This window comes from Thunnus thynnus, chromosome 11, assembly GCF_963924715.1.
Source record: "Thunnus thynnus chromosome 11, fThuThy2.1, whole genome shotgun sequence".
Taxonomy (NCBI): Eukaryota; Metazoa; Chordata; class Actinopteri; order Scombriformes; family Scombridae; genus Thunnus; species Thunnus thynnus.
This window is the reverse complement of record NC_089527.1, coordinates 21,647,480-21,673,366: the sequence shown is the minus strand read 5'-3', so window position 1 is coordinate 21,673,366 and position 25,887 is coordinate 21,647,480. Positions and strand designations below refer to the sequence as shown.

The following is a 25,887-nucleotide window of genomic DNA, read 5'->3' as shown; positions in this document are numbered from 1 at the left end:
AGGGAATATGTTGGTTTTTTGTACTCTACAGTTGTGTCTTTTTTTTTTAAAATCAATAAAATCGATGGAGAATGAACTTCCCTCTAAGAATAACACTCAAACAATTTTCTCTGCTACAAATGGTTCTGTCCTACAGAATCAGCGTCACAGAGATAGATTCACCTAAACAGCCATTAAGGGTCTGAATGCTCAAATGGTGTTTTTGATGAATGAACAGCTATCAAGCAAAGAAGAAAAGACGACAAGCAAAGGCCCCATACTCTGGTGTGCTGATCCATACATCTATTCTTCCACACACCACAGCAACAGAAGAACAGCAGGATACATTCATACAGCTATGAAAACTCCTTCACTACACTGTGTGCTATCTGATTTTTGGATCACAGAGATGACATGACAATAGATGACAATAAGCGCATAAAGACATGAGGACAAGGAGAAAGGAAGTAAGGACTCTGTCAGCGCTTCGTTTGGAGAACACGCAAATATTCATATGATTCTTGATGAGGACTGATGTGTGTAGATGTGTAGCACTTAAGAATGCCCAGGACATTGCAGTTACATCACATGTACCCTTCGCCATTATAAACATCCAGGACACCCCGACTGATGACTGTTTGAATGGGAAAGTCGAATATCTTGAGAAGCATCTTGCAGACAGACAGGTCCAGACTTACGTGTTTCATTCTGGGTTCCAGTGCAAAGCCTTTGGGGCTAGATCGGGCTGTCAGGTGTCTCACTATGTGCTTACAGGCTTCTGTTTTCCCAGAACCACTTTCACCACTAGAGAGACAAAGAGAAAAATAGATAGATACAGATCATTCGTTTGTTAGTTGATGTTATTATTGTTTGTCATTGTATTAATGCTGCAGTTTTTTATACTGCTGTGATGTAGTCTTACTACATAATAGGGTAATATTATATATTAGCCTACCCAAGCGATGTTTACTGACAACATGTATTTAAATTTTGATACACTTCCTGATATTTTCCCAGCTGAACATAACCACGTACAGTACGTTTTTAATTTTCTTTTTAACTTGCTTTTAGAAACCTGTATTGGGCAAGCAAAAACAACATTTAAAGACTGCTATCAAGGGTAACTGGACTTCAACAATAAAAAAAACAAACTTCACAGTATAAATATGATGCATGTGTTTGTATCTCAGAAGAATAGGTTTGATGCATTAAATCACCAGGGTGTTTCCTACATCTGTCACCTCAATCACATGCTTCCGCCCACCTGACATCAACCCTTCAGGGACTCCTCCCATCAATTCACAATCCTTTCCTCCTTTGTAACAGCACTAACCATGGACCACCACTTTCCACTCCCTGTACGGCACTGGAGGCCGGTTTCTAATTTTCTGTTGAGTAGATATTAAATCTAACATAAGGTACCTCTACAGTACATGCTCTGACACACACGGACATGCAGAGAGTTGAGACCAGCATAGTAACACCAAGCAGATGGCTTCAGAAGGTCAGGAGCCCTTACTAATGACAGCAGTGTGCTGCGGTGCGCTGTTTGTCTGTGTGTATGTGCGTTGCTATATTTCCTGCTAACAGCCATGCTGAGTGTGAAGTCCAAAGGCCTTTCCATTGTCTTTTCATTTACCAGTTTTTATTAGATTTCAAGGGCATTTTGTTAGAGCACTAGCCTCGGGGGATTACAGCCGCTGATTGCCTGTAAACGTGTAGGAGTGTGTATGTGTGTATGTGTAGGAGTGTGTGTGTGTGTGAGTGAGGAGAGAAGATGTGGAGTGAAACAGGAAGCTTGAATGAAAGGGAAGCGAGAAAAGAACACAAAAAGGTGTGTAAAGTGCAATGGAGGAAGAACGAGTGTGTGTACGTGGGAATTCATAGTACAATGTCCTTGCATGTATGTGTGTGTGTGTGTGTGTCTGTGTGTGTTTGTGTGTGTGAGTGAGATGGATAGCCTGTGGCCAGGGCGCATTAACTCTCTGCCAGATTGGTTACAACTCAGCAGGAATGTCACTAGAGTGCCGGAACGGGATTTAATTGCAATCAGGGAGCTGCCTCCGTCCAGCAGAGGACAAAGAGCAAGACGCTGCAACACTTCCAGCAAACATCCATCTCTGTGTGAACACCGAACAGGTCTGCAGCTCAACTCAGGCTGAGAGCTATTAATCTCTCAGGGAGTGTTTAACAGGTGTGGAGGCAGAGGGGTGTGGACAAACCAGGTGGCCAGATGAACTTCACTCGTATTCACACAATTATTCCGCTCTGTTGACACTGTTCTCTCGGCATCCCAAGACACAGAGTTCAGTGTTTGTGTGTTAGGAGGGTGGGAGACGTACCTTAAGATGAAGCACTGTGGGCGTCTCTCCTGCAGCATCATGTGATAAGCTCTCTCTGCTGAGGAGAAGATGTGAGGGGGCAGAGAGGAGCACAGGCGACCTGTGGAGCTCAGGTACAACTGACTCACCTGAGAGAGGGAGACAGGAAGATAGTGTCAACAACCTTACGTAACTGGGCCGAGTGACACAGAGTATGAAGTTTCAGCAAAGCAATGAAACTATGACACCTACGTGATGTGCATACAGTTACTCTCCTGCAACTAAACACACTAGCTAAAGGTGACCCGGACACATCGGCTGGTTTACTTTAAAATAATAAACCAAATGACAGCAAACGTATACATCTTAATAGAGGCAATATCAGTGTAATAGAAAATAGTAACAAGAATCCCTCTGCATTTAACCTTTTAGACATGTGACAATATATTCTGGCATACAATCGTATGTAATACATCGTAATACAAAAATGCAAAGTATGCATGTGGAGATGAAAATGGACCACAGTGTTCACTAAACCTGATCAGCTGTCTAGTTTTTGTTTGCCAAGTGAGACTCTTTGTTGTTTTGGAAAGTGCAAATACAGTACAAATACTGTATATCATTATGGTATTATTATTACCAAGGGGCCCAATTAACACTGTAACTGTTAACCATCAGAGATCTCAACTGTTGCCTAAAAAAAGTTTTAAGTCCAGCAAAAAAAAAATCCATTTGTGTGAAGAAGTTTAATTTGGGGTTTGTGGGGCTTGGTGTTTAGAGAATGTTTCTCCAATCACATAGACATTTTATCTTTATTTAGATTTTTATTCCTCTGATAATTTTCATATAAATAGAGATTGGCTTGTAAAAAAAACTGCTTTATCTATATTTGCATTTTGAACTTACAAAACATAGAAAAGTAAGAATGAGGAGACAGTAAGAAGGAATAAATAAATCATTTTACATTTTGTTTGTTGTAAATTTGGATTATGAATGTATTGGACCATGAACTATAACTATTGTCTGTTATACTGAAGTGTGAGCTGACTGTAACACTCCTATTTGCAACCAGTCCAGCAGATGTGTGCCAGTGTTGTATTTGTGTCTGTGGAAAAAGGGAAGGAGGATGGGCTGTGGACCACCAGACCAGAGGGGGTGACAGACGGCCAGCAGATCACACATGTTGTGACATATGTCCTTCTCACACTGGCTCCTCCCTGCTCCTCCACACACCCTCTCAGTTGGGTATAGATGCCTGGAGTGAATCCAGACATAGGCAGGAATGGGACAGCCGGAGGGAGCTTGGCTTCATTCTGTCATGGCAGAAGAAGATGTCTCCTAGCCATCCAACCCTGCCTGGGTCCTCATGAGCAAGCCCTAAACTGGCATTATTTCAGCTGTAATATGGATTGAGGACATTTATGGAGAATTTCATTCCAAAACGAGTTATCCACCATTTGAAATAAAGTAACAACATTAACGCAGATGATAATGATGTTTAATAAGAATTAAGTAATTCACTGACAGGGTCCCCTATGTGTTGGATATGTTAAATATACTGTTTTTCACCTATTGTGTGTGTGGGTGCGTGTGTGTGTATCCTTGCTAAACTGGATCCCACGCTTCCCTGGCTGATGCAGAGTCAGCCTGATGCTGTGTATCATTGACAGGAAGACTGCATTATTTATCAACCACAAGGTCCATTTCATCTGTTCATGCGCTACTTATTATACAACCAACGTGCTTCCTTTATGGTATAATTTTGCATTTACAATGCTGTTAAAGTACATTTTAAGCTATGATCATTGCATACACAGACCTGTAAATTCAACATAAGGAGAGCTACTCACAGCATTTCTTGTAAGTCTATACGGAATAGAGGTCATTTAAATGCATGCTTACCAAAGTGGAGTAGATGGGCAGCTCTTTGTTTGGATTCACCAGTAAAAGAATGTGTCCAATGTAAGTCTACAAAACAGTGAAAAAAAAACAAACTCGAGTCATCTTCAAGTCAGTAACTCAGTTTAAAACATCAAATTGATTAAATATTATAAAATATTTATCTTTTAGGTGTGAGGTTGCATAGTTCTGGTTCAACCGACTGCTTTGACAAACAGGCTGAGGCTGGGTCATAATTACTTACAGACTGCCTATAGCCAACACTGAGTGTTGTCCCTTTCTTTCCTTCACATCAGTATTCATGGTGATAACCATCTCTATTATATATAGAAATATGCTCAACTCATGGCAGAGAAAGGTCAGAAAGAGATTTCCAAGGATAACCTCAGTAATGACCTTTTTCCAATAAAAACAATTCTGCCCTCTCACACAACCTACATATATACCCCGATGTCATTTAGATAACAATAACCAACTCTCAATTTCTGACCCCTTCCACTAAACTGCTAACCCTCCAATTCTCACAGAGTCCTGGAGGCTGAAAGATAAATACTCAGTCCCCTAGGAGAGTGCAGGCTTTGCTAACATTCTGTAACATGCTGCTCTGTCCTTAGGTTCCTGGCTCAAGGTTAATGACTGGAAAAAATGTACACTCCGCAGACATACTGTAGAGCAAAACTGACACATCCTTCCTCATGTTTTTTCATTTTAACCAGGTGAAACCTGTCTGAGAATGGAAAGCCACCTCTCCACTAACTCTGTGGTTTAATCTCATAACATGCTTGTCAATAATTCAGCCTTCATCATTGTCCTCTGTCATATCTTTCCCCAGTTCCTTGCTGCTCTCCTCAGGGGTTTAGCAGCGCACTGGTCCCTCTCTCCCAACAGAAGGCAGCAGACCACTCATCAAAGCCCCATCTCTGACCACCCTGCTGGGAACATATGGAGCCGTCACTGTCTTTGTCCTCCCCCTATTTCTGTCCTTTACCACATCTCTGCTTTCTTTCTTGAAATGCCCTCTATAGTGGACAAGTAGATTAGCTATAGAGACAAGACGGAGAATAATAAAATCTGCTTCTGCTCATTTCAGAGGCAAAAACTTTTAGAAAAGATGGATACTATACTGCAAACTTTACCGTTAAAGCCAAGTTAAACCATTATTTGATAACTTGGTTTTGTTTAGGAATGTTTGCTACACACAGAATGGAAAATAATGCATGAGTATGCACCTCCATGTCAGTGAAATTACACACAATCACATCAAGCAATGTCCCCATGATAGCTGCACTTTGTCCACTCACTGTCCTCTCTCTTTACCACTTCTTCCTCCGCCAAATTAACTGCACCTCAATATCCAAGTCTCATTATTCTGAGTTCTAATCGTTTCTCTTTTCTTCATCCACCACTCTACTTCCCTTTATTGTCGACCCCTTATCTGTTTCCCCCGCTGTGGCTAACCTTAACGCCCATATGGGTTTCCATAATAACAGACTATTACTGCCTCTTCACAGGGAAGAGAGTGTACCAGATAGTTCCACATTGATCTGGTTCCAGTCTTTATAGAGCTCAGTCCCTGTGGAGACGTATGAGCCATACGTATGATGTTTTAGAGGAAAGGAAGAAAATGACAGGAATGTGAAATGGACCAATTGCTGGAGATGAGGGCATTTTACTACTGAATATAGTTATGGATTTATCTTTCCAGTCGATCTAAATGGTATTGATTTAGCAACTGTCACCAGTGTAGGTGTGTATGTGTGTATGTGTGTGTGTGTGTGTGTGTGTGTGTGTGTGTGTGTGTGTGTGTGTTAGCAGGCCAGAACAGAGAAGTGATGGGATTCAGCTCATGAACACAACCTTACTTGTTCGGAGACATAACTACATTCAGTAAAATGACTATTCACAACCAGCCATTTGCTGTAAAAGTAGTAGTGGGCCAGAGATCACACATATTAATATTTACACAATAGTTTTTAAGAGCTTTAGAGTGTGTGTGATGTTTATACATGAGGGACAAGGTATACTACATGTGTTGTACATTTGCTGGAGGGCAAAACACTGCAGCGCTCAGGGGTAAAAAGTACATGTGACGTGATCCCAACATCACACCACGAAATTCCCAGACTGTAAACAACGCTTCACTACGAATAAACAACTGGCCTAGTTATGCCCGAGAGAGACTGTGTTTGCATGTCCCTGTGTTCTGTGTGTGTTCTAATGCAAATTTAATGTTAAGTGGGATTTGTAAAGTGGCAGAAGGACAGCGGAGTCATACGTAGATTTGGTCGTTGCCAAAGCGCTTCTGCATCTCGTAGAGCAGGCTGCTGTCGGTCAGCTCACTCAGGGATGCCAGGTCATCATTGGGTGCTGGAGGCATCAGCTTCACCTGAAGAGAAAGCCAGGTGAGAGTTAAAAACATAAAAACTGTTCACCAGGTGATTTCTTTCATCAGTTCACCTTCCACCTGAGAGAGGGGAACTAACCTGTTAAATGGATTTTTGTATCTGCAATGATCTTGGGTCTCAACTGTATATTGTTGCAGGGATCTACATTTTGCTCTTATCAATTACATATTTGATAAATTCTCAATTATCACTGGTGAATCAGCTCCAATTTTAACAAATTTCATGTGCCAGTTTCATTTGTCAGATTCCCCGCTTCTCTGTCAGATGAAAAACTTCTGGGAAACCCTAGGTTGATAAGAGTAAAGTGGTTCATGATGGTTAAGCTAAAGACATAGTTGTCTTTCTTAACGCCTGAAAAGTTGCGCTAAACAAGGTTTTCACAACATGAAAGTAACAAATGGAATATGTGAAATCCCTCCTTTTCCGTGTAACCTGTCTGGATACTTGGGAGTATCTGTTTTCTTCTTGTCAGTGACAAAGTACCTGCTCGAGTTTGCTTGCTCCAGAGCTGAAGGGGCCATCTAGGCCATTGTCCTGTGAGGGCTGTCGGCTCAGTGCTGCACCTGCCTCTCTGAACATGGCGCACTTCTCCAGCAGACTGTCCCGCTTTGAAATAGGGAGACCCAAGGGGTTCCTGCATGAAAGACACAGTAGATGGAGGGAAAGAAGGCAGATTTGTGGCACAGTAGAGGATGAGGGGACAGAAAAGAAAAAGCACAAAAGAAAACATGATTTACAACGTCTGGAGTGACCCTAAGACAAGAGTTGTGCTCATGTAACTGTTAACCTACAAGTTCTTGACAGGGGTGTTGAGGTCATGTGATCCGCCATCATAGCGTTGGTCAGTGGGGGGGAGAGGAGTGGAGGGGTCCTTCAGTCTCTGCAGCCAGCTCTCCTCTGCGTTCAGCAGCATATCAGCTATGGGCTCTGATGCAGCAATATCTGATAACACAATATACAGGATAAGTATATCAGTACAACATTTTGAGCAATTTTAAAAACATTACTCAACATGGACTTTTACATGAACTCTCAGCATTCTCATGTTTATCTGTCTCATGTTTATTGGTGAAAAGACATTTAAAATGGGGTAATATTGTTAGCTAAAGAGAATAATACTCTGTGCTGTGAAGCAACCAGATGCATCTCTCTCCTCAGCCTTCCTTCACAATCCTTACAGATGAGCCTGCACTGGTGCAGAATGTGCACCCCATTGTGGATCAATCCAACTGTGCTTAAGAGGAAGGAGGAGTTAAGATCCCCCCTATCTGTAATGAGGTCTAACAGGGCACAGGAGAAGGGGATGGCTTCATCCTGTCTTTTTATTTCTGTGTGACTGACAACACCCTAGACTCCCATCACTTGCTCTTGGTCTTTCTTTCGTCATGTGGCTGCTGAAGGGGGGGGGGGGGGGGTGGGCTCCAAATGAAAAAGAGGGGGATTGTCTCAGTCTCTAAGGGGTTGTTTCACATCTTTTATAAGCCTACATGCAAGAAGGGGTTATTGATTAAGACCGGAGTGAAGCACTCAGAGGTGTGCTGAACGCATGGGAGTAAATGGTTAAAGGCAGCCACACTATTGTATTTCACGATGGAAAGGTTAGAAGGTAAAGCCCCTCTCTATGACACATTTCATCACTATCACACACGATACATGGCTTACATTTACAATGACTTCACTACATTCATCAGCAGCCTGGTTCAGTGGGTGGTTTTATAATGATTCTGTTAGCATTGATTAGTGCCATCAGCCAATCATGGCTTTCACTCCAACATTAATATTAATATGTATATGAACACCATAACCTCCACAAAGCCAGACTGAGCACTTCACTCAGAAACTGTGAATAGATTTTTTCAGAATTACATATCTACGAGATGTCAAAGACTTAAAATGTTCTGTTGAGTTTTCTGGTAAATGAGCACAGTTATGTTTACAGTCAGTGTTTCTCTTCAAAATGCATAGTGTGTATCCTTGAGGTCTTACAATTGTGTTGAATGTATTTCCCTCCTTATTGAACAGCAAACACAATTGTTTTTGAAACATTTGAAACCTGAAATGTTTACATTCATGTTTACATCTGCTGCCAGTCTTCTTCCTCTCTGCCTTTTCCTGGTGCATTGTTGTTCCTTGGAGTGTTACTGTCTCCAACTGTTGATCCGCATAGCTTGACACCAAGGAATGTCAGCCCCAATATAGTCAATGTTTGAGGTAAATTCTCGTTTCATTTACCATCATATTGGACAATTTGACATTCGGGTTTACTAGCTATCAACTGATGAAATGTTTACAGGTATTTGTTCATCTGAGTTGTTTCACTTTTTTGTCTTCTTCATGTATTATGGCTTGCATGCACAACAAGAGATACAAATCAAAAAAGCACCTGTTCTTCGAAACATTGCTTCATTGGTCAAAAACTGTACGGTACAGGGTACCTTTAATACAAATTAAAATTAGGTGGATGGGATTTAAATGGGATCCATAAATACATCATTTTAAGAGTGGGCATCATTTTTCAGATGGTAGATTGCAACAACTATTTATTGAAGTCTTTTCTGAACTGTGGTGCCTACCAGTCAAACAGACACCCACATACATACAACTACCCCCCCACATTGACTGAACTTGTGCAAATGTTCTTCATTTAGACCTCCTATGTTGATCTTGTATGCTTCCATTATTAAAGAAACAATACAAGCTTGTGGATAATGATATGCTAGCTTTATGCCCATTAGCAAATTAATCACATCAGCCCCTCGTGACAACTGCTAACACCCAAATTTAATCTGTGCACATATTTGTGTAAGTGCATGAGTAAGGTGTTAATGTTATCTTTCAATAATAAATGAGTTCTCTCTTGCAGATACACTCAGATGTGCACAGAGAGGTTCACCAGAGACTGATTATGAGGGAGCCTCATTCACTTTGTATTGAGTATGTACACTGTGAGTAAGTGAATGAGTGAGTGAGTGAGTGAGTGAGCGTGTGTGCATGTATGAGTCTGTGTTTAATATTTTCACAGTGATTATTAATGCATTTGAACAGGCTCAGCTGAATAAGTCAAAATCCATTTCTCTGCTTCTTTGCTTCATTACATCTTGCTTGCTGAAACACGTCTGCCCATTCGAGCTGCAATATTTGTGTATGCACACACACACACACATGTATATTTGTGTGAATGCCTAAATGTGTTACCTGAGGGCTTGTCTTGGTTGCAGTTCAACAGAGTCGGGTTTGCTCCGTGCTTCAGGAGTTGGCTAACGATGCTTGTCTGTAAGAGATGGCATAAACACCCACATCCAGTTGCATTAGAGTCAAGAAAATGTCAAACATTTCTAGGGTACTATTAACTGCATTTGTCTCAAACCATTAATGCAAAAACAGCAAAGCAGAATACAGCAGATTTCAAATGTTTTTACTTTTTTTATTTCTCATGTTAAAGGCCACAGAAAACATTGTAGTTATTCCGGCGTTTATTGCTATAGTGCAGATGTAGATAAATATACTGTGACACAGACCTAGACTTTAAACTCTAAGCAGTACATACAGTGTACGTGACTTATGATAGGTCTATACTAGTGTTGCCCCAGAAAGAGGAGATCCTTTAATAATGAGCCTATCTTCCATCACATGTTACAGTAAGAACCCTCATTTCTATACAGTGTGACATGTGATGGCTGTCACCTCTGCCCTGCGCTGTTCTGCGTAACCAAGGCATTCAGTCGGTCCTTTCTCTTTCATTGCTGCTTCATCTTCTAGTCTATTTTCCCCAAAAGCTGTATCTAATGCACTGTGATCTGTGAATACCTATTTGTGATTTGTCTATGTGATGTGTTGAAGTATCTGAAGTGTGACTTAATTCATTGATAATAGACAAGGTACATTAAATCTACTTGGGGATGTAGGGAAGATGGCATCACCCTCACACGGTCTTGAGTGCAGCTCAATAAACATGAAGACATGGTTTCAAAACAAATATCATATCAGTACGACTGATAAGAAAACAAAAGAACCTACTCAACCAGGGTGAATTCTTGGAAAATATCCTTGGGAACTACTGTATATTGACCCAAAGCATCACCTTCTCCTGGTCACTTTTCATGCTGTAACAAGATGCTGTTTTAGCATCTTTCAGCTCATTGTTTTGGTTTTACAGTCTGGAACTTTACTGTTTGGTTCACTTTCACCACTCTCATCAAACTTGTTTTCAGCTAGCAGCTGTTTTTTTTTTTTTTAGCAAAAAGCTCTGATAAACCTATTGTACACTACCTGACCTGCACTTAACAACAGACAGACAAATTAGCAACTAGCTGGTGAACAGAGGAGCATTTTTTAGCGGCTAAAGAACATATTTCCCTCAGAGTTGGTTGAGACTAAAACAGAGCTAAAAGGGGAGTGAATATTGGAACTTATATTCTCCAGATGGCTAGAAACAACTTCAAATTATATGTTACTCCATAACTTATGAAAGAGTAAATGAGAAAGTGTTCGGTAACTTGTTTGTCATAAACTCTATAAGGTGACAATATGTCAATGTTGTGTTTACTACGTGTTGCAAAGTGGCCAAAAAAATCAAGTAATGCAGGTTTAAATAAAAATGTAAGTACATAAAAGTGTATTTTAATGAGAACAAAATAACTGACCCTCTCAGTACATCTTCCTAGACTTAGCAAAGATAGAGAACAGAACATGTATTGAAACTGATTAATTACCAACACACTTTTCCATAAGTGAGAAAAAAATTCAACAGAACAACTATAGAAGAAGCAGAGCTTATTTGCACTATAGCAGAGTAATCATCTGCAGTACAGAGGAGTGAATCAGCACATTCAGCAGACTGGCTCTGACCCACACAAGCAGGTGTTCAGAGCATCTCTACTGCCCACAAACGCTGTCAGCTGCACTCGCACCCTATAAATACTGACAACACGTCACTAGCGCCACAATATCTAAACCCTTCAATGGGTCAAAGTTTATAAGAGGACCTGAAAAAAGGTCATCAGCATGGTAGGGATCAGCATGTAGATTCAGATACATAGAACAATTTTGTTTTCCAAAGAGTGGCAAGGGCCCAAATGCATTTTATATTGGTCATATGACTCGAAAATTAATCTTGAGATTAACATTAAAGTGCTTCAGAAGATTAAACTTTCATATAAATCTTGTGGTTGCTATATTGCCACAGCTTCTGCATGTACCTTCATTATAAAATAGAATGAATTAATCCAGTCCCAGCAGGGGTGCATTTTAACACCCTGTCATTTTTGTTTAAAAACCCAACAGAAAACTATTTAAAAAGTCTTCCCTAAAGACAACACAACTTGAAAATCCTAACTCAACCTGGGATGCCAAGAGTCAGGGTCTACCTTATCACAAGACCAAGCGAGGGAAGCTTAATTAGCTGCAGTAATAAGGGTCATATGTCTTCTTAAAGGGTCAGTCTTTGGGTTTCATGTGCCAGCTAGTGTTACAGTTGCCAGCCAGCGTTTCCAGGCAACGGTTTGCTTCCGCCTCATATCAGCAAAACGTCTTATTAGTGGAACCAGTGATTTACTGGGCTAGATATATACACACATCTTGAACCCATAATGTCCTGTGTCACTGATGTACCACTGTCTGACCAGCTATAAGGGAATAGTGACAGGAAGTGAGTGTTAAGGAGGCTAAGGGAGTAGTTGGTATGCAGGAAGCAAAGCACTGGCACCAGTAAAGAGCCGATGGCTGAGGTGATTTAGCACTGCAAAGGAAACCTAATCGATTGTCCAATCCTCTAGACTGCCACTCTTAAGTCAGAAGCACTTACATATTAGACACACACACATACACAGAGTAACTATGTATGCAGAAAGTCTGAGAAACAAAGAGACATTAAGCAGTTATTATTCCATTCACAAGATTGCTGTCTGGAAGATGTATACATTTAGATCCATTTCATCTAATTATATGATCTAATAACAACTAGATAAAGACAACATTTCGGAGGAAAGAAAGAAAACAAAAGCAGCTGATCTGTATGAATGAAAACAGAGAAAGGCTGTGAGGTAACGGGAAGAAGGCATTTTTAAAAACACACTCTAGTGGGGGGAGAAACATGGCTTCAGCGTAGATGAACCCAAGAAGTAGAGAGTGGCTCTAAATACCAAATGAATAGAATCTCTTCGTCAACAGCCCAGCACATAGCCCAGAAAATGTAATTAAATATCTAGTTGGGTCAGCAAGATTTTAACATGATCACATCCCTTCCTACATAGTTGGATCCCTCTCAAACCACCAGATCATATCGCTCCAACAACTCACCTCCGCCCCATCTGTAAATCAATCTTCTTTCCTCTAAGAGGGACCGTTAAACATCTAATCTAAAATGCATATGCAGTGCAGTTTGACGGTCTCTGATCAATAGACCCAAAAAGAGCAGTTTATCAGAGTGTGTGCAGGGTAACTGGAGGCAAGTTTCTCAGAGGAAAAATCCATCCATCCATAATTTCCTCATTATTTTGTTCATTTCATTAGTGACTGCAATCACATTGGATCAATGCGGCTAGATGAGTTGAAATTAGAGGACTACTTAATGAAAGTCAACATTGTGACGTTTTGTCGTGCAGCAGTGGGTTACCTGTCCGTATTTAGCAGCAAGGTGGAGAGGGGTCCAAAAGTTGTTGTCTGCAGGATGAGGGTCCGCCCCACTATCCAGCAACACAGACACCACATCCCTATATCCACTGGCACATGCTATATGGAGCTTAAGAGAGAGAAAGAGTGAGTTAAGTTATGATGGCGAAAAGAAGAAAGCTAAACTAAACTGATTTAAGGAAACAAACAACAAAACCAACCACTGATAAAAAGGAGAGATGCAAAGAAAAGTACAAACCCAAACACTAGCAGACATGAGCCTCACTTACCAGAGTGACCCTGTCATCATTGGGCTGGTTGAGGCTTCCCCCTGTGGCTACTATCTGCCTAACATCAGACAGCATGGTGCTGGGTCTCTGTGTCTTCATAGTGTGCATGGATGACACCTCCACCCCTACAAAACAAACACAAGCATGACTGACACATTCATGCTCCAGTATGTCTTGGGTGTCATACATAAACCTAGCACCTCAGATTCATCAGTTAATGAAATATGACAAAACACTTACTTTACTGACTTTAGCAATATGTAGTAGTGGGTTACAATCAAGTAAAGGGATCTGACATGTTTGCATTTCAAAACCCCCTGTTTTTGCAGAACTGAATTTCTCACCAGGATTTGGGTTGTGCAGTATGTGCAACACTGACTGAAAAAAAACCCACAAACACGTCAAACGCCAAACAGGAAACCCCCTCTTAAACCAAAGCCTTGCCGATCAAGGCCAAAAGCGATCTTAATGACACTTCAATAAAAATCCAATACTCATGCAGTGCTTCTGTCCCTGACCTGAACAATGCAAGGTCAATGTAGCGCTTCCTCTGGGCTGAGACAGATAGACAGAGGTCTACGAGGGCATCTATTCCCAAAATATGAAGATCAATGCTCGGCTTCATAATCACACTCACAGTGGACCTGATTTTAGTTGCTGTAATAGCACGGATTGATTATCAATCAATCTATATTTCACTCAGATAAGCTCTAGGGCACTAACTAATGGGACTTCTCCAAATAGACTGGTTGGATCAGCTCATCAATAAGTTTGTCTTTGCAAACAAATGAGAGCCTCAGGGTTTTGTAGGTATTTGAGACACGCTCAACATTACTGTAACAAAAAATAATTCACATTCTCTAATAGTAGGAATTCGTTATTATATGAAAACAATGCCTCAGCTAGCGCGAGAAGTTAGAGGCAGATTTTTTTTGGTGGCACGGCGCCACAACTAGGGAACAAAAAAAACAGAATTTTCCTTCTCCCCCTTTCTTCCTGATGTAGAGACACATGGACAGCCTGTCTTTTTCCCACAACCGCACAAACTTGATGGGGATAGAGAGCATGCGGCCAAGTTGCTATAGCAACAGAGGCCGAGCGAGCCTGTGTGAGTAAGAGTGTGTTTCATGGTGGCACAGCCCAGCACGATGGGGGGGTATCAGGGGAGCGTGATGTAGGCAGGAGGGAAGAGATCACCACGGGGGCTGACAGACAGAAGCAGAGAGGAGTCTCAATAAATTCAGTGGCTAGGGGGGGGTTAAAGAGTGTGTGTGTGTGTGTGTGTGTAGGGTGGTCTTAACTTTGAAGAGTTAGCCGTCTAGAGTCAGAAGCTTGTATTTGTCATGTGAACCAGTGTTGGCTCATGTGTGGCCAGTGACAGATTGATGAGGGAAGACCCTCCATCATTGTCTCTATCTGTTTCATGACTAGCTTTGTCAGCATGACTCCAGTTCTCTCTGTACTGCTCTGGTACTTTTCTGTCTCTCCCTCTGTCACTCTTTGTCTGTGCTTCTGCCACTTTCTCTCTCTTGTGCCTCTTTTATTCCCAGCTCCTGTGTTGACCTTCTCCTTTCTCAGTTGGAAAGAAGCGCCTAAATCACAGCCCACCATCATTAGGCCTGTGGGTGTAGTTGACCTTCACAAACTGCTTCACAAACACAATTGCTCCTGTCTAACTGTGGGTATGGTTAATCAAACATTCACTGTCTTTTCCAAACCGCATTATCCAAATTCCTCTTAAATAGAGGCAATGAAAAACATACTTTTCCTCATTTAGCTTAACTTTTTCTCCTTCTCAAAGGGCGGTGACAACATGGAAATAAGCCACTACATTTCAGTGACTCACTGGAGTTCATGATGAATGAAATGTGAAATGGCAAAGCTAGCTTTTTCTCACCGTACAATACAACATGAATTAGAAGGTGTGCTGAGCTTTACCATTTTCCTCAAGGTGTTTTCGGAGGATATAGCTGGTCTCGGTTCCCTCGGAGGCGTAGTCCAGAGGAATGTTCCCGTTGACGTCTTGCAGCAGGACGTTAACCCCGGCCTTCCAGACGCAGGGCAGAAGAAAGCAGAGAAGACACACACATGAACTGAGTTTTAGCTGGGGCCATTCATCTTGACTTGAATCAATGATAAAGCGGGCCTAATTATCTTGGTTTCCCAGAGGCGTATACCTGAGCAGAACCATGGAGACATTAACAGACAATAGGGTGAATTAAAGAACTCATTATGTAACTGCCTGGGGGGGGTGGGGCAGTGAAGAGTAAGGGCGTTGGTTACCGTTACCTGAGTTCATTGGAGTGAGCGTGTGTGTGACAAGATTAATGTGTGTTTGCTCAACAAGGACCCTGCCAGGGCAGTATTCTGCTACAGCACGAGATAACATGGGAGACTTTCCCTCGGGCTCCGTTAATGACTGTTACTCCGACCACAGCACAGTCGTTGGTCACAATATGGTTATGATTGATTGCTTCTCTTCGGAGGAACTCTACTGCACTCATTATTTGTAAAAATGCTGTGATGCTTTACCAGTAGAGCAGAAAGGTGTACAAGCCATGCAAAATGTACTTCCGTGGACTTTGCTTCTGTCCTTTTCATTTTTATCATACCCTCTTCGGGGGTTAGGTACTAAAAGTAACATACATCCTTTCAAATGGCAATTGTCAGAAGCCAGCCGTGAATCGTTTGCTGTTGTTTGACTAAACCATAAAAGACAAGGGGGTGTAACGATCGTAGCTGGACCGGGTCTGATAACAGGGACAGGGGACTCTAAGTGAGGATCCTTATTGAATATTTACAGCTAAGAGATTTATGGCCTAGTCCTTAGGAAGACAGAGAGGGAAGGGTTGGAAGAGAGCACAAAATGGGAGGAAGGAGGCTGAAAATGCAAGGAGGGAGCTACACAGCTGACGGAGCAACACAAGAGCCGTAAACCTTAGTGCTCTGAAAACCAATCAGCAAAACCACAAGGACAACCAGCCTAAAAAAAAAACCCTCAAACCAACCTTGAAAGTCCTTATTGATTTATAAATAAGACATTTGTTTTTCATCTCCAAAATGTTTTGCAGATTTTAAGATGTTTTTCACCTAAGAAATGCCGAGCAATTACAGTTCATAAAAGGCACATTGCTGTCAATTTAGAGTTTTTTAGTGGTTTCATTATGCACCAATCTGTGCCGTCTAGTGGGATTTTTTTTTTTTGCTCACTTATGAGGGTTAGTTGGAGGTTAACAATGGGAATTAATTAACATTAACTATCAGCTGCTGCTTCGTGACTATTCATGAGAGAACGAGAAACCTTATCACCATGTGAAGCACAGCTTGAAGAGCAAGAGATGAGATGATGAATGAGTCAAACAGAGAGCATAATATTATTCCCCCCACCACCACACATATAGTACATTCACACACACTCACACACACACACACACTCACACACACACACACACACACACACACACACACACGCACTCAATCCCCAGTCTCCCTTTCCTTCTTTGTCAAATTTAGACTGCTCCATCAATATTCCTTAGATTTGTGCTTTGCCCCCCAAACTGTAATCAACCTGGTCATAAACCTGACAGTTCCTCTCAGGATGCCTCTTTTAACATGTGTGTGTGTTTTTGTGTGTGCGTGCCTGCGTGTGTGTGTGTGTGTGTGTGTGTGTGTGTGTATTGCATAGTGGGCAGTAAATGGGTGTGCTAACCCAGACTTCAAGGTCCAGTAAAAGTCAATAGGAGTCTGGCTGGATGAAGTTATCAGCTGACAGACAGATAGATATATATCTTACTCTGTCTGTCAGGAGGCCACTCTCACCACTGACCACCTTCACTCACAGCCGGACAAAACAGCTGGACAAACCTTGAGATGTATGTGCTTGGAGAATGTATAAATACAGTCAAATTCAATATTCTAGACAGACTGATGCTGTTTTAAGAGTGAAAACAGTAACAACATAACAACGTATAGTGAAAATGTACAAAACTAATGTGAAAATGCTATAGTTGACCTCCTGAGTCTGAGCTGTATATAATTATAGACAATAATAGAAAAGGGTCAGCATAGAAATAATTAATCTATAGAGTTCTATCATGGCACACAATGCTCTAAGACCAAGAGACACAGATGATGGCGAAGAAAGCATGATGTGTGGGCCATTTATCCAGACACATTAATCATGTGTCTGAGCTCACACGATAAATACTGACAGATATAAACGGGTTGGCGCTGGCTAGCAGCCGCGCAGACCGCAGAGGGGTTAACAAGTTGACTTCTGACCCCACCACGCTCCCTGCCACAAAATGATGAATCCACCACGGACATCCCAGAGATGGAAATCTGTTTAAACCACACACTAGCCGTGGTTCGTTTTATTTTCTATTTAAACATGAAGTCTCTTGAGATACATCTCTTTTTCGATAATGGCAGTTGTTACATGCAGTGACAGCCACAAAATCAATAACAACTAGTAGATATGTGCTGATGGCTGTCTCTGTGGCAGTCAGTGCTGAGCTTGGACACAGTCACAGCACAGCACAGAGGAAATCTAACCAAAGCAAAGAGTTCCAATTAGAGCCTCAGCTGGTAAATCGTCCAGGTCAATATATCGTCCAATATAAGCTGATTGCAGATATATTGGTATTGGCATGTATGTTAGCCAAGGAAATTGAAGTACAGAAATGCCAAGGATATGTTCTGAAACAGGGTTATCATTCTGTAAACTGTACACTAGTGACAAGTTTATTTTTCAGCTGTAAAATGTCCTTCCCTGTAAAGAAAATGAATATCAGCTGAGGGATCATTATTATTTAAACTCTCAAATATCAGAAGAATATTTAATTCTCACATAGGAAATCTGTGTACGAAAGTTCAAATAATCCCAAAGCTTTCTCTGTTGTGTGAAAATAATAATAATAAAAAGTAATCCAGGAACACTCAAACTTGATAATCAAAATTGCAACAAAGAATTTTAGCAGGCACAGTATTATTATTCTCTCTTGATTGTGCACGACATCGGCTCTTCTGTTGCAAACTTTAATGACTTTTCAATCACTGTTATGTATTCACTGCTGTTCTTGTTGCACATCGGCCATCTTATAGATACAAGGATAAGACAAAACATTGGTAGACTCTGCATAATCAGGGACAATTCTTCACTATAACAAAAATTTTATACCAAAATTGATTTAGCTATATTTAATCAGATGTTAGTTCACAAACTCTTCATTTCCTGAAAATATTTCAACAAATTTTCCACAAATTGTTAAGAGTTTGCAGGTTTGGGACTTAAATTAAAGCAGATAACTCACCATAGGAGTGTGCAAATATTGCTTGATGAACCAGTGGCATGTTTGGAGGAGGGAGGGCTACATTATCAGCAGAAAGACCAAAAAAGTGTCAAGTAGAGTTCAGTGCAGCCAGGGGCTTGCTGTTAATCGTTTGACTTCAAAGCACTCAGAGTTCAGAAATTTTAAATTCATCATACACAAGCACGGAAAGTGGGTCAATTCTACAACTGTAGCCCCATGGGTTTTGAGCTGTAAGATGAGAAAAAACATTTTGGAACAGAACCTGTCTCCTGTGGATAACATGATCGTATTGCTACAAGAAGTAGCATAAATTTTGAAAAAAAAAATACAGTTGAAGTGCACAGTGGTAAACCATTTAAGACTATTATTTATATGTTCTTGAGCAGTGTTTATATTTGTCAAATGACAGAAACTCTTGCTCAGGAAGACTAATCCAGTCAATATTTAATTACTTACCACGTCTCTTTTTTAAGAAATTAAAATTTGATAAGTGTCTTGTGGCTTTGAATAGAAGTCCTCAAAAAATGTAACACATGGAGATTAAGAACCTCTGTTAATTAAAGGTGCAGTGTGTAGGATTTAGAGGCACCTAGCAGTGAGGTTGCAACAAACTGAATATACCTCCCCTTCTCCCTTTCCCCTTCCAAGCATGTAGGAGAAACTATGGTGGCCGTGAAACTTGCGGAAAATGTGAAAGATCTTCTCTAGAGCCAGTGTTTTGTTTGTCTGTTCTGGGCTACTGCAGAAATTTGGCAGTGCAACATGGCGGGCTCCGTGGAAGAAGACCAACTCCCTACGTAGATATAAAGGGCTCATTCTAAGGTAACGAAAACACAGCGATTCTTATTTTCAGGTGATTATACACTAATTAAAATATACTTATGAATATTATACTCCATTTCTGCCAAGTCTGTTCTGCTAGATGCCACTAAATTCTACACACTGTACCTTTAAGTAATGGACTTTGTTGAAATCAATATGAAAAGGTACACAGTTTGCTCTGGTTTTGTTTGATAACCAGACACTTTAAACCAGCAAATATTACACAAGTAGTGTAATATTTTTGAGGAATCATTTATAAAGACTACACACTCCACACACAGATCCACTGTCTCTGAACAGCCAGTTAATTCCACCAGGGTCTCAATAACAAACATTAACCAGAGCTTGACCTAGGAGGGAATAGGTTTGGGAAAGGGTTTGGAAATAGGTTGGGAATGAGGGTGTTTAGAAATGGCTTACTCCCCTCTCCTGCTGTTTGGAGGCAGGAGATAAGAGAATTAACATTAGTGCCAATCCGGACACAGAGCGACAATGCACCCAGACGTCTCATCAAACCCTCCCTACTTTCCCCACATGACAAGCTTGGTAACATCTCTGTCAGCAAAAACCACTCCGCTTCTCTGTGTAGGAAGTAGAGACAGGAAATCAAGGACAGAGAAGCAGAGGACACGGGGAGGGGAACAGAGAAATAGACGAAGGAGCAGGACACAATAGATTAGCAGTAATATTCCTTCCTGTGCCAATCAAAGATAAGGCTGCCAGTCAAGCTCCTCTGGCGAGACCACTGTTCCACTTCTCATTAAAATGTAAACCCGTCATATTCTGAGGGAAGATCTTCTACTTACAGCTCTGATAAGGCCGAAGCTTGAGAACAGAGTAGAATGACTGGGCATTGGCAGCATTTGTGCTGGAGGAGATGGGTGTAAAACTGAATGAAAAGAGAAAAAAAAAAGGATATTCCATCTCTATCGGAAATATGGCTTGGCTGAAGCTATTTCTACACAGGAAGAGCCTTGAGCTCCCCTTTCAGAAAACATCTTCCATGCTGATTGTACCAGGAAAAGAAACTCAAGTGTTTATCTTACCCTGAAGAAAAGAAAAATCATTCCATGCCAACATACAGCACTTTGAAAACCGAGACTTTTAAAGTCTCCTATCTTACTGAGCTATGTCTCCTCACGTCCAAATACTGTCACAATCACACGAGTGCACACTCACACAAGCAGAAGTAGATGCAGTCAAATAAAGAAGCACTTAGTATTAAAGGAAATTCAAGCTGTGAGAAAAAAAATGTTTTGGTGTTGCTACAGTAAGCTGGAAAATGTTTGAATCAGATATTTTCAATTTCTTTGCAATTGTCTTCCTCTTTCTCTTTTTACCCCCTGCTCCCTTTCAACAGGACTGAGGTCTGTGTAAATATGACCTAATTTACTAGAAACTGGTTCTGTCTTGGTGGTGAATGGGAGACATTTAGTTACTGCCTCCCAGGGAGTAGTCTTAAATCATTCTCTCTCTCTCTTATGGTATTGCCTATAATGAAAGCATAGCTCGCTGCATAAATTATATTTGGCGTATCTATATCATACTCTGCTCTACAAGCTAGGCAGCCTGCATTAATCTTTGCTTCCAGGGAAATTAAAAGCATGCAAATACAAAAAGACTAACACATGAGCCAAACAGTCATACAGTCAGTAGAGGCTGACAGATCCACCCTGCACACCCTTTGGATGGCAGCTCTTCAAACATATCCATTCCTCTCAGGAACATCTCTTTCCTGCCCCACAGATAGGAAACCAGCAATCACTCAGGACCCAATCAGCAGAACCAAGCTGTACAAGATTCTACAGAGTTCCGAACTACTGACAACCCTCCCCGGGTCTAATCAACACCAGCAGAGCAGACCCAGCCCACTGTGTGACTGGGCCTGATGTGAATGCCCTCCCCTGCAGCTGGCCCTGCTCTCATTATGGACCTAATCAGCACAACCACAGCTCTTGTCAAGACAGACCCGAGACGAGCTGGAAACATCCTCCACGGAACAGACTCTCGCTTTGATATCATGCTAATGCCGAATTTCTAAATATCCTCATTTTCAGCGATTCAGCTGGGTTTGTGGAAGAATGGAAAGTCGTGTTTCAGACCCTTGGTAATCCAAAAGCCCTCATCAATGAAAGACGCTCCACTTGGAGAGAAAATTCTGGATGACTAATGTGAATACAGCCACTGGTTCAAAGCTAATTCGAAACATGAAGCTCGTATGCCAAGCCATTCCAAAACACTAATCTAATTTGTAGCTGACACGCTTGGAATTGGAAAGATCAACAAGAAAACTATGTCCAAAATGTTTGCCTGTGTGTGTTTGTGTGTGTGTGTGTGTGTGTGTGTATTTGTAGTATGTAATAGCTCTTCCATCCATGTAGTGTGTGGTTATGTTTGTATGTGTGTTTCTCGAGGGAATGTGTGTGAATCCAGGGTCTAAAGACTGTAAAGCCCCTTGAGGGAAATTTGCGCTTATGATTTGTGATACTGGGCTTTATGAATAAAAAATGGATTCGACTCACCAGCAGCAGAAGCAGCACCACGTCCGCATGGTCACACACACACGCTATGTGCAGTGCTGTCCACAGGTCTTCGTCCTGCAGGTTGACGTTCAGCCCTCGCTCGATCAGAAGCTCCGCCGCGAACACATTGTCATGGCGAGCACACTGTAGATGTAATTATTATTAGTCTGCAGAAATGTATATTTCCCGAAGCAGTTCTAAATATAAACAGTACAGATGTGTGATTTAGTGAGTACGGCATAATAATTAATGTATGTGAAAAATGTGATTGTGCAGCAGTTGTCCAGTACTCGGACACATCTCTTCCTTCCTGACCTCTCTCTACAATTTGTAGTGTAATATGAGCAACCTCCCTGGACAAGACAGACGGACTAACTTGTCTGATTACCTCATTCAAATAAAAAAAAACATGTGGTCTCAACCATGATGTGACATGCAGCTTGATAGGGTGCTGTACTGATACTGCTGTACTGATCACACATTGGGACTTAACACACTGACATCCCGGCACTCTATAATTTCCATTTTGTGAGACTTTATAATTTTACCTCAGTGTTATTATTTCCTATTTTATTTATCTGAACCATTTTCAGTAAAATGAAGGTGGCATTTTTGTATCTTTCTAGATATTTGACTACTTTTTACACCACCACTTAGTATGTGAGGGTCTGCACTTATTAATCGTGTTATAGGGACAAAAACTGTCCATAAAAATAATATATTTCATGGTTAAGGCTAAAATTAGGCTTAGAATTTGGAAAGGGTTGGGATAAACGTACGCACGTCACTACAATGTCCCTTTCAACTATCAGAAATCTTGTGTGTGTGTGTATGTGTGTGTCTTACCAGATGTAGCAAGGATCCACCAGAAGAAATGGGAGTGTTAGGGTCTGCTCCCTCCTTCAGGAGACGCAACACTGCAACACAAAAATATTTGACTGTTATCTACTTACATCCATAAGTTCACACCTGCTGTATGTGAAGACAGACGAGGCACTCAGGGCATGTAAAACAGTCACACAGTCACACACACAAACACTGATCTTCACCACTCCCTATCAAAACCAACATGTGCCAAGTGTCCTAACGGTCCTTGACATGTCAGTTTGCATCAGTGTTAAGGCTCTGTGTGTGTGTCTGTTAGCTCCTTGTTCCAGCAGCAAACCAGAAAGCCTCTCGATTACACACGTTCACATTGCATACTGTGAGCTCCAGTGAGCCGCACCACCCACTCACACACTGACACAGATCTACTGATGAAAAAACACGAGCCATTACAAACGAGTTCACACAGTCAGCCTTACGCAGATGAGCAGACAGTTGTAGGCTAAACAAGGTCACAGTGATTTTTGTTATACCGCTGATATAATTTTTATTCAACATCTACAAAAAAATGAATGAGAATGCAGAGGGAAACAGTGAGCATGTGTGTGTGTGTGTGTACTGGAGTGTGTGACAGATAAATAGAGTGGGATGGACAAACAAGAAAGGGAAGTGGAGTACTGGGGTTTGGACATATGTGATCCCACCAACACTGACAGCACTAGATGGATACTCACTAAACTCTGGAAGACCTTATACCAGCAAAACAGCCACCACTGTCACGCAATCCCTACACACACACACACACCACACATACACACATACTGAAGTCTTTAAGCAAAGCCAATGGCTCTGAAGACAGTAACCATGGTAATTACTGTGGTGATAATTCCATCTAATGAACCCTGTTGATGACCCCCATGAGGTCATTTTACTTAAAAGGGTCATTATCTTGACAGACTTGCTTGAATAACTTCATCCAGCCCACACACACAGGCATGCACCCACACACACAGACACACACACACACACAGCAAGTAGGTTTTACCATAGATGCTGGTCTGTAATCCTGTGCTTGTCATAATATACAAAATAACCACTAATAAACATACATTAGAAGACCATATATTACAGGCAGACATCAGTGGGTAACGTGCCAATGCTGGATGTAACGTTACCTGAGAGAAAACAGTAAGACTTAAATTCCTTATTTGAAATAAGTGCACTGCAGACAGAGTGCAGATCTAAACAGAGACAATGCAGACAATAACATTAGTGTTAAATGTTCATTTAGTTCATTTAAATTCAGCAATTTTGTGTTATATCGGCATTTTATATATATATATATATATATATAAATATTGGCAGCAGCCATTGAAACACCCATATAAGTTGATCAATAATTTAACGATATATTTCAACAGCACCATAAACTGTAGCCACCAAAATGTGTATATGTATGTATCTACTGTATATAAGTTTGATTTGCTGGAATCATGTACACATTTAAATTCTCAAACAAACATGACCATGTCCAATGTGCACGCAGTCATGAATGCGATTGCACCCTCAACCCCATGTACACATTAGGGCTGCACTTCATCATTCAAACTATTTGAATTCAATATTTTACTCTGAGAAATGTAAAAATAATTGTCCATCATCATCGTCATCAGCCTAAATTGAGGTTGACGAATTGCTTATTTTGTCTGTAACAGTCAAATACCGAAAGAGATTCTATTTACAAAGATATGAAGAGATTTTTTTATTACTTACATATGTATAAATTATCACAATTGTCACCAGTTCATTTTCTGTAAACTACCTAAATAATTAACTGCCAAATCATTTCAGAACCTAACGTGCACACATACTAAACTGACCAAACACATACTGTACAGTACACAGATATTTTCCCATTTGTCTAATGGCCCTCAGAGCCTAATGGCCTTTAAATGGTTGAGTAGAAACAAACTGGCCAACCTTGGAGTCAATCAGCACAATTATCTTCAATCTCCTCAACATACTGTAGGGGCTCAGGACTGTAAACCTCCAATTAAGGCTTATCTAATGCTTAAGTAGCTACCAGGGAATAGATAATGCTCTAGCTTTCCTGTCTTATATCACAGGGCTGCTCATTAGTGAATGTGAAATCTTTAAGCAGGCGAGACGTCAGCATGATTGCTGCTAAAGAATAATAAACAGTGACCAAAAAGATAGTCAGTCAGTAATTAAGACATTTTCTGGTCTGCAAAACCTCCTATCAGTTAGAGCCTGTTAGTGTTAGATCTTGACAGAAGAACCTGTCTGAGTTTTACGGCACATTATTGAATGTGTCTAAAGAGAGGTCGAAGGTCAAGAACTACAAATTGACCCTGAGGCAGTAAAAGAAAAAAACAAAGCGTCTGCCTGGGAATGTTGTGAAAAGGAATCAATAGTACTGTTGTACTATTGGCAGATTCGTGATGACCAACCACTGTTGCAGTCTGTGTAGGAGGCCCAAGTTTCTACTGTGTGGAGTACGGAGGGAGTGCGGTAAACTATACTGTACATAGATATACATTTCAAACTATTTCCTTTTAAGATCAGTGTAAGTTATCTCATAGCTTGACAATGTAAATGTGGGGCTATTTTCACAAAGCATTTTCTGTCACCACTAGACGTCCTCCTAAATGGCAGGACAAAGTGGAGTCTGAAGAGTTTTTTGTTGGATTTGTTTTTGATGGATAATTCAACTATTATCGCCGGCAGTAGCTGACTGATTGTGAGTCTTGGGAGTCCTCTAGACTATCTCTAACTCAAACTAGTCGACTGATTTTTATATTATTTTTTATTTATTCATTGTGAATTACTCTTACACCAAAAACGTACACAGGAGTCTAAATGTTAGGACTGACATGCCCCCT

The 25,887-nt window shown here is 41.0% G+C and overlaps 1 protein-coding gene across 5 annotated transcripts in view; it reads right to left on the bottom strand.

Moving 5' to 3' along the window:
* Nucleotides 1-25,887, bottom strand: part of myo16 (myosin XVI) — a 108,580-nt gene that overhangs the window by 47,248 nt on the left and 35,445 nt on the right. For all 5 annotated transcript variants that reach the window (XR_010930636.1, XM_067603777.1, XM_067603778.1 and 2 more), the window contains exons 3-14: nt 23,006-23,076; nt 22,160-22,303; nt 15,442-15,550; nt 13,504-13,628; nt 13,218-13,343; nt 9,800-9,875; nt 7,396-7,546; nt 7,088-7,238; nt 6,475-6,585; nt 4,203-4,268; nt 2,322-2,449; nt 678-783 (exon numbers count right to left, since the gene is read on the bottom strand). Coding sequence is in view for 4 of the 5 variants with exons in the window: in XM_067603777.1 (XP_067459878.1) it covers nt 678-783; nt 2,322-2,449; nt 4,203-4,268; nt 6,475-6,585; nt 7,088-7,238; nt 7,396-7,546; nt 9,800-9,875; nt 13,218-13,343; nt 13,504-13,628; nt 15,442-15,550; nt 22,160-22,303; nt 23,006-23,076 (1,364 nt within the window). In the remaining variant the exon portion in view is untranslated. The remainder of the gene's footprint in view (nt 1-677; nt 784-2,321; nt 2,450-4,202; nt 4,269-6,474; nt 6,586-7,087; nt 7,239-7,395; nt 7,547-9,799; nt 9,876-13,217; nt 13,344-13,503; nt 13,629-15,441; nt 15,551-22,159; nt 22,304-23,005; nt 23,077-25,887) is intronic.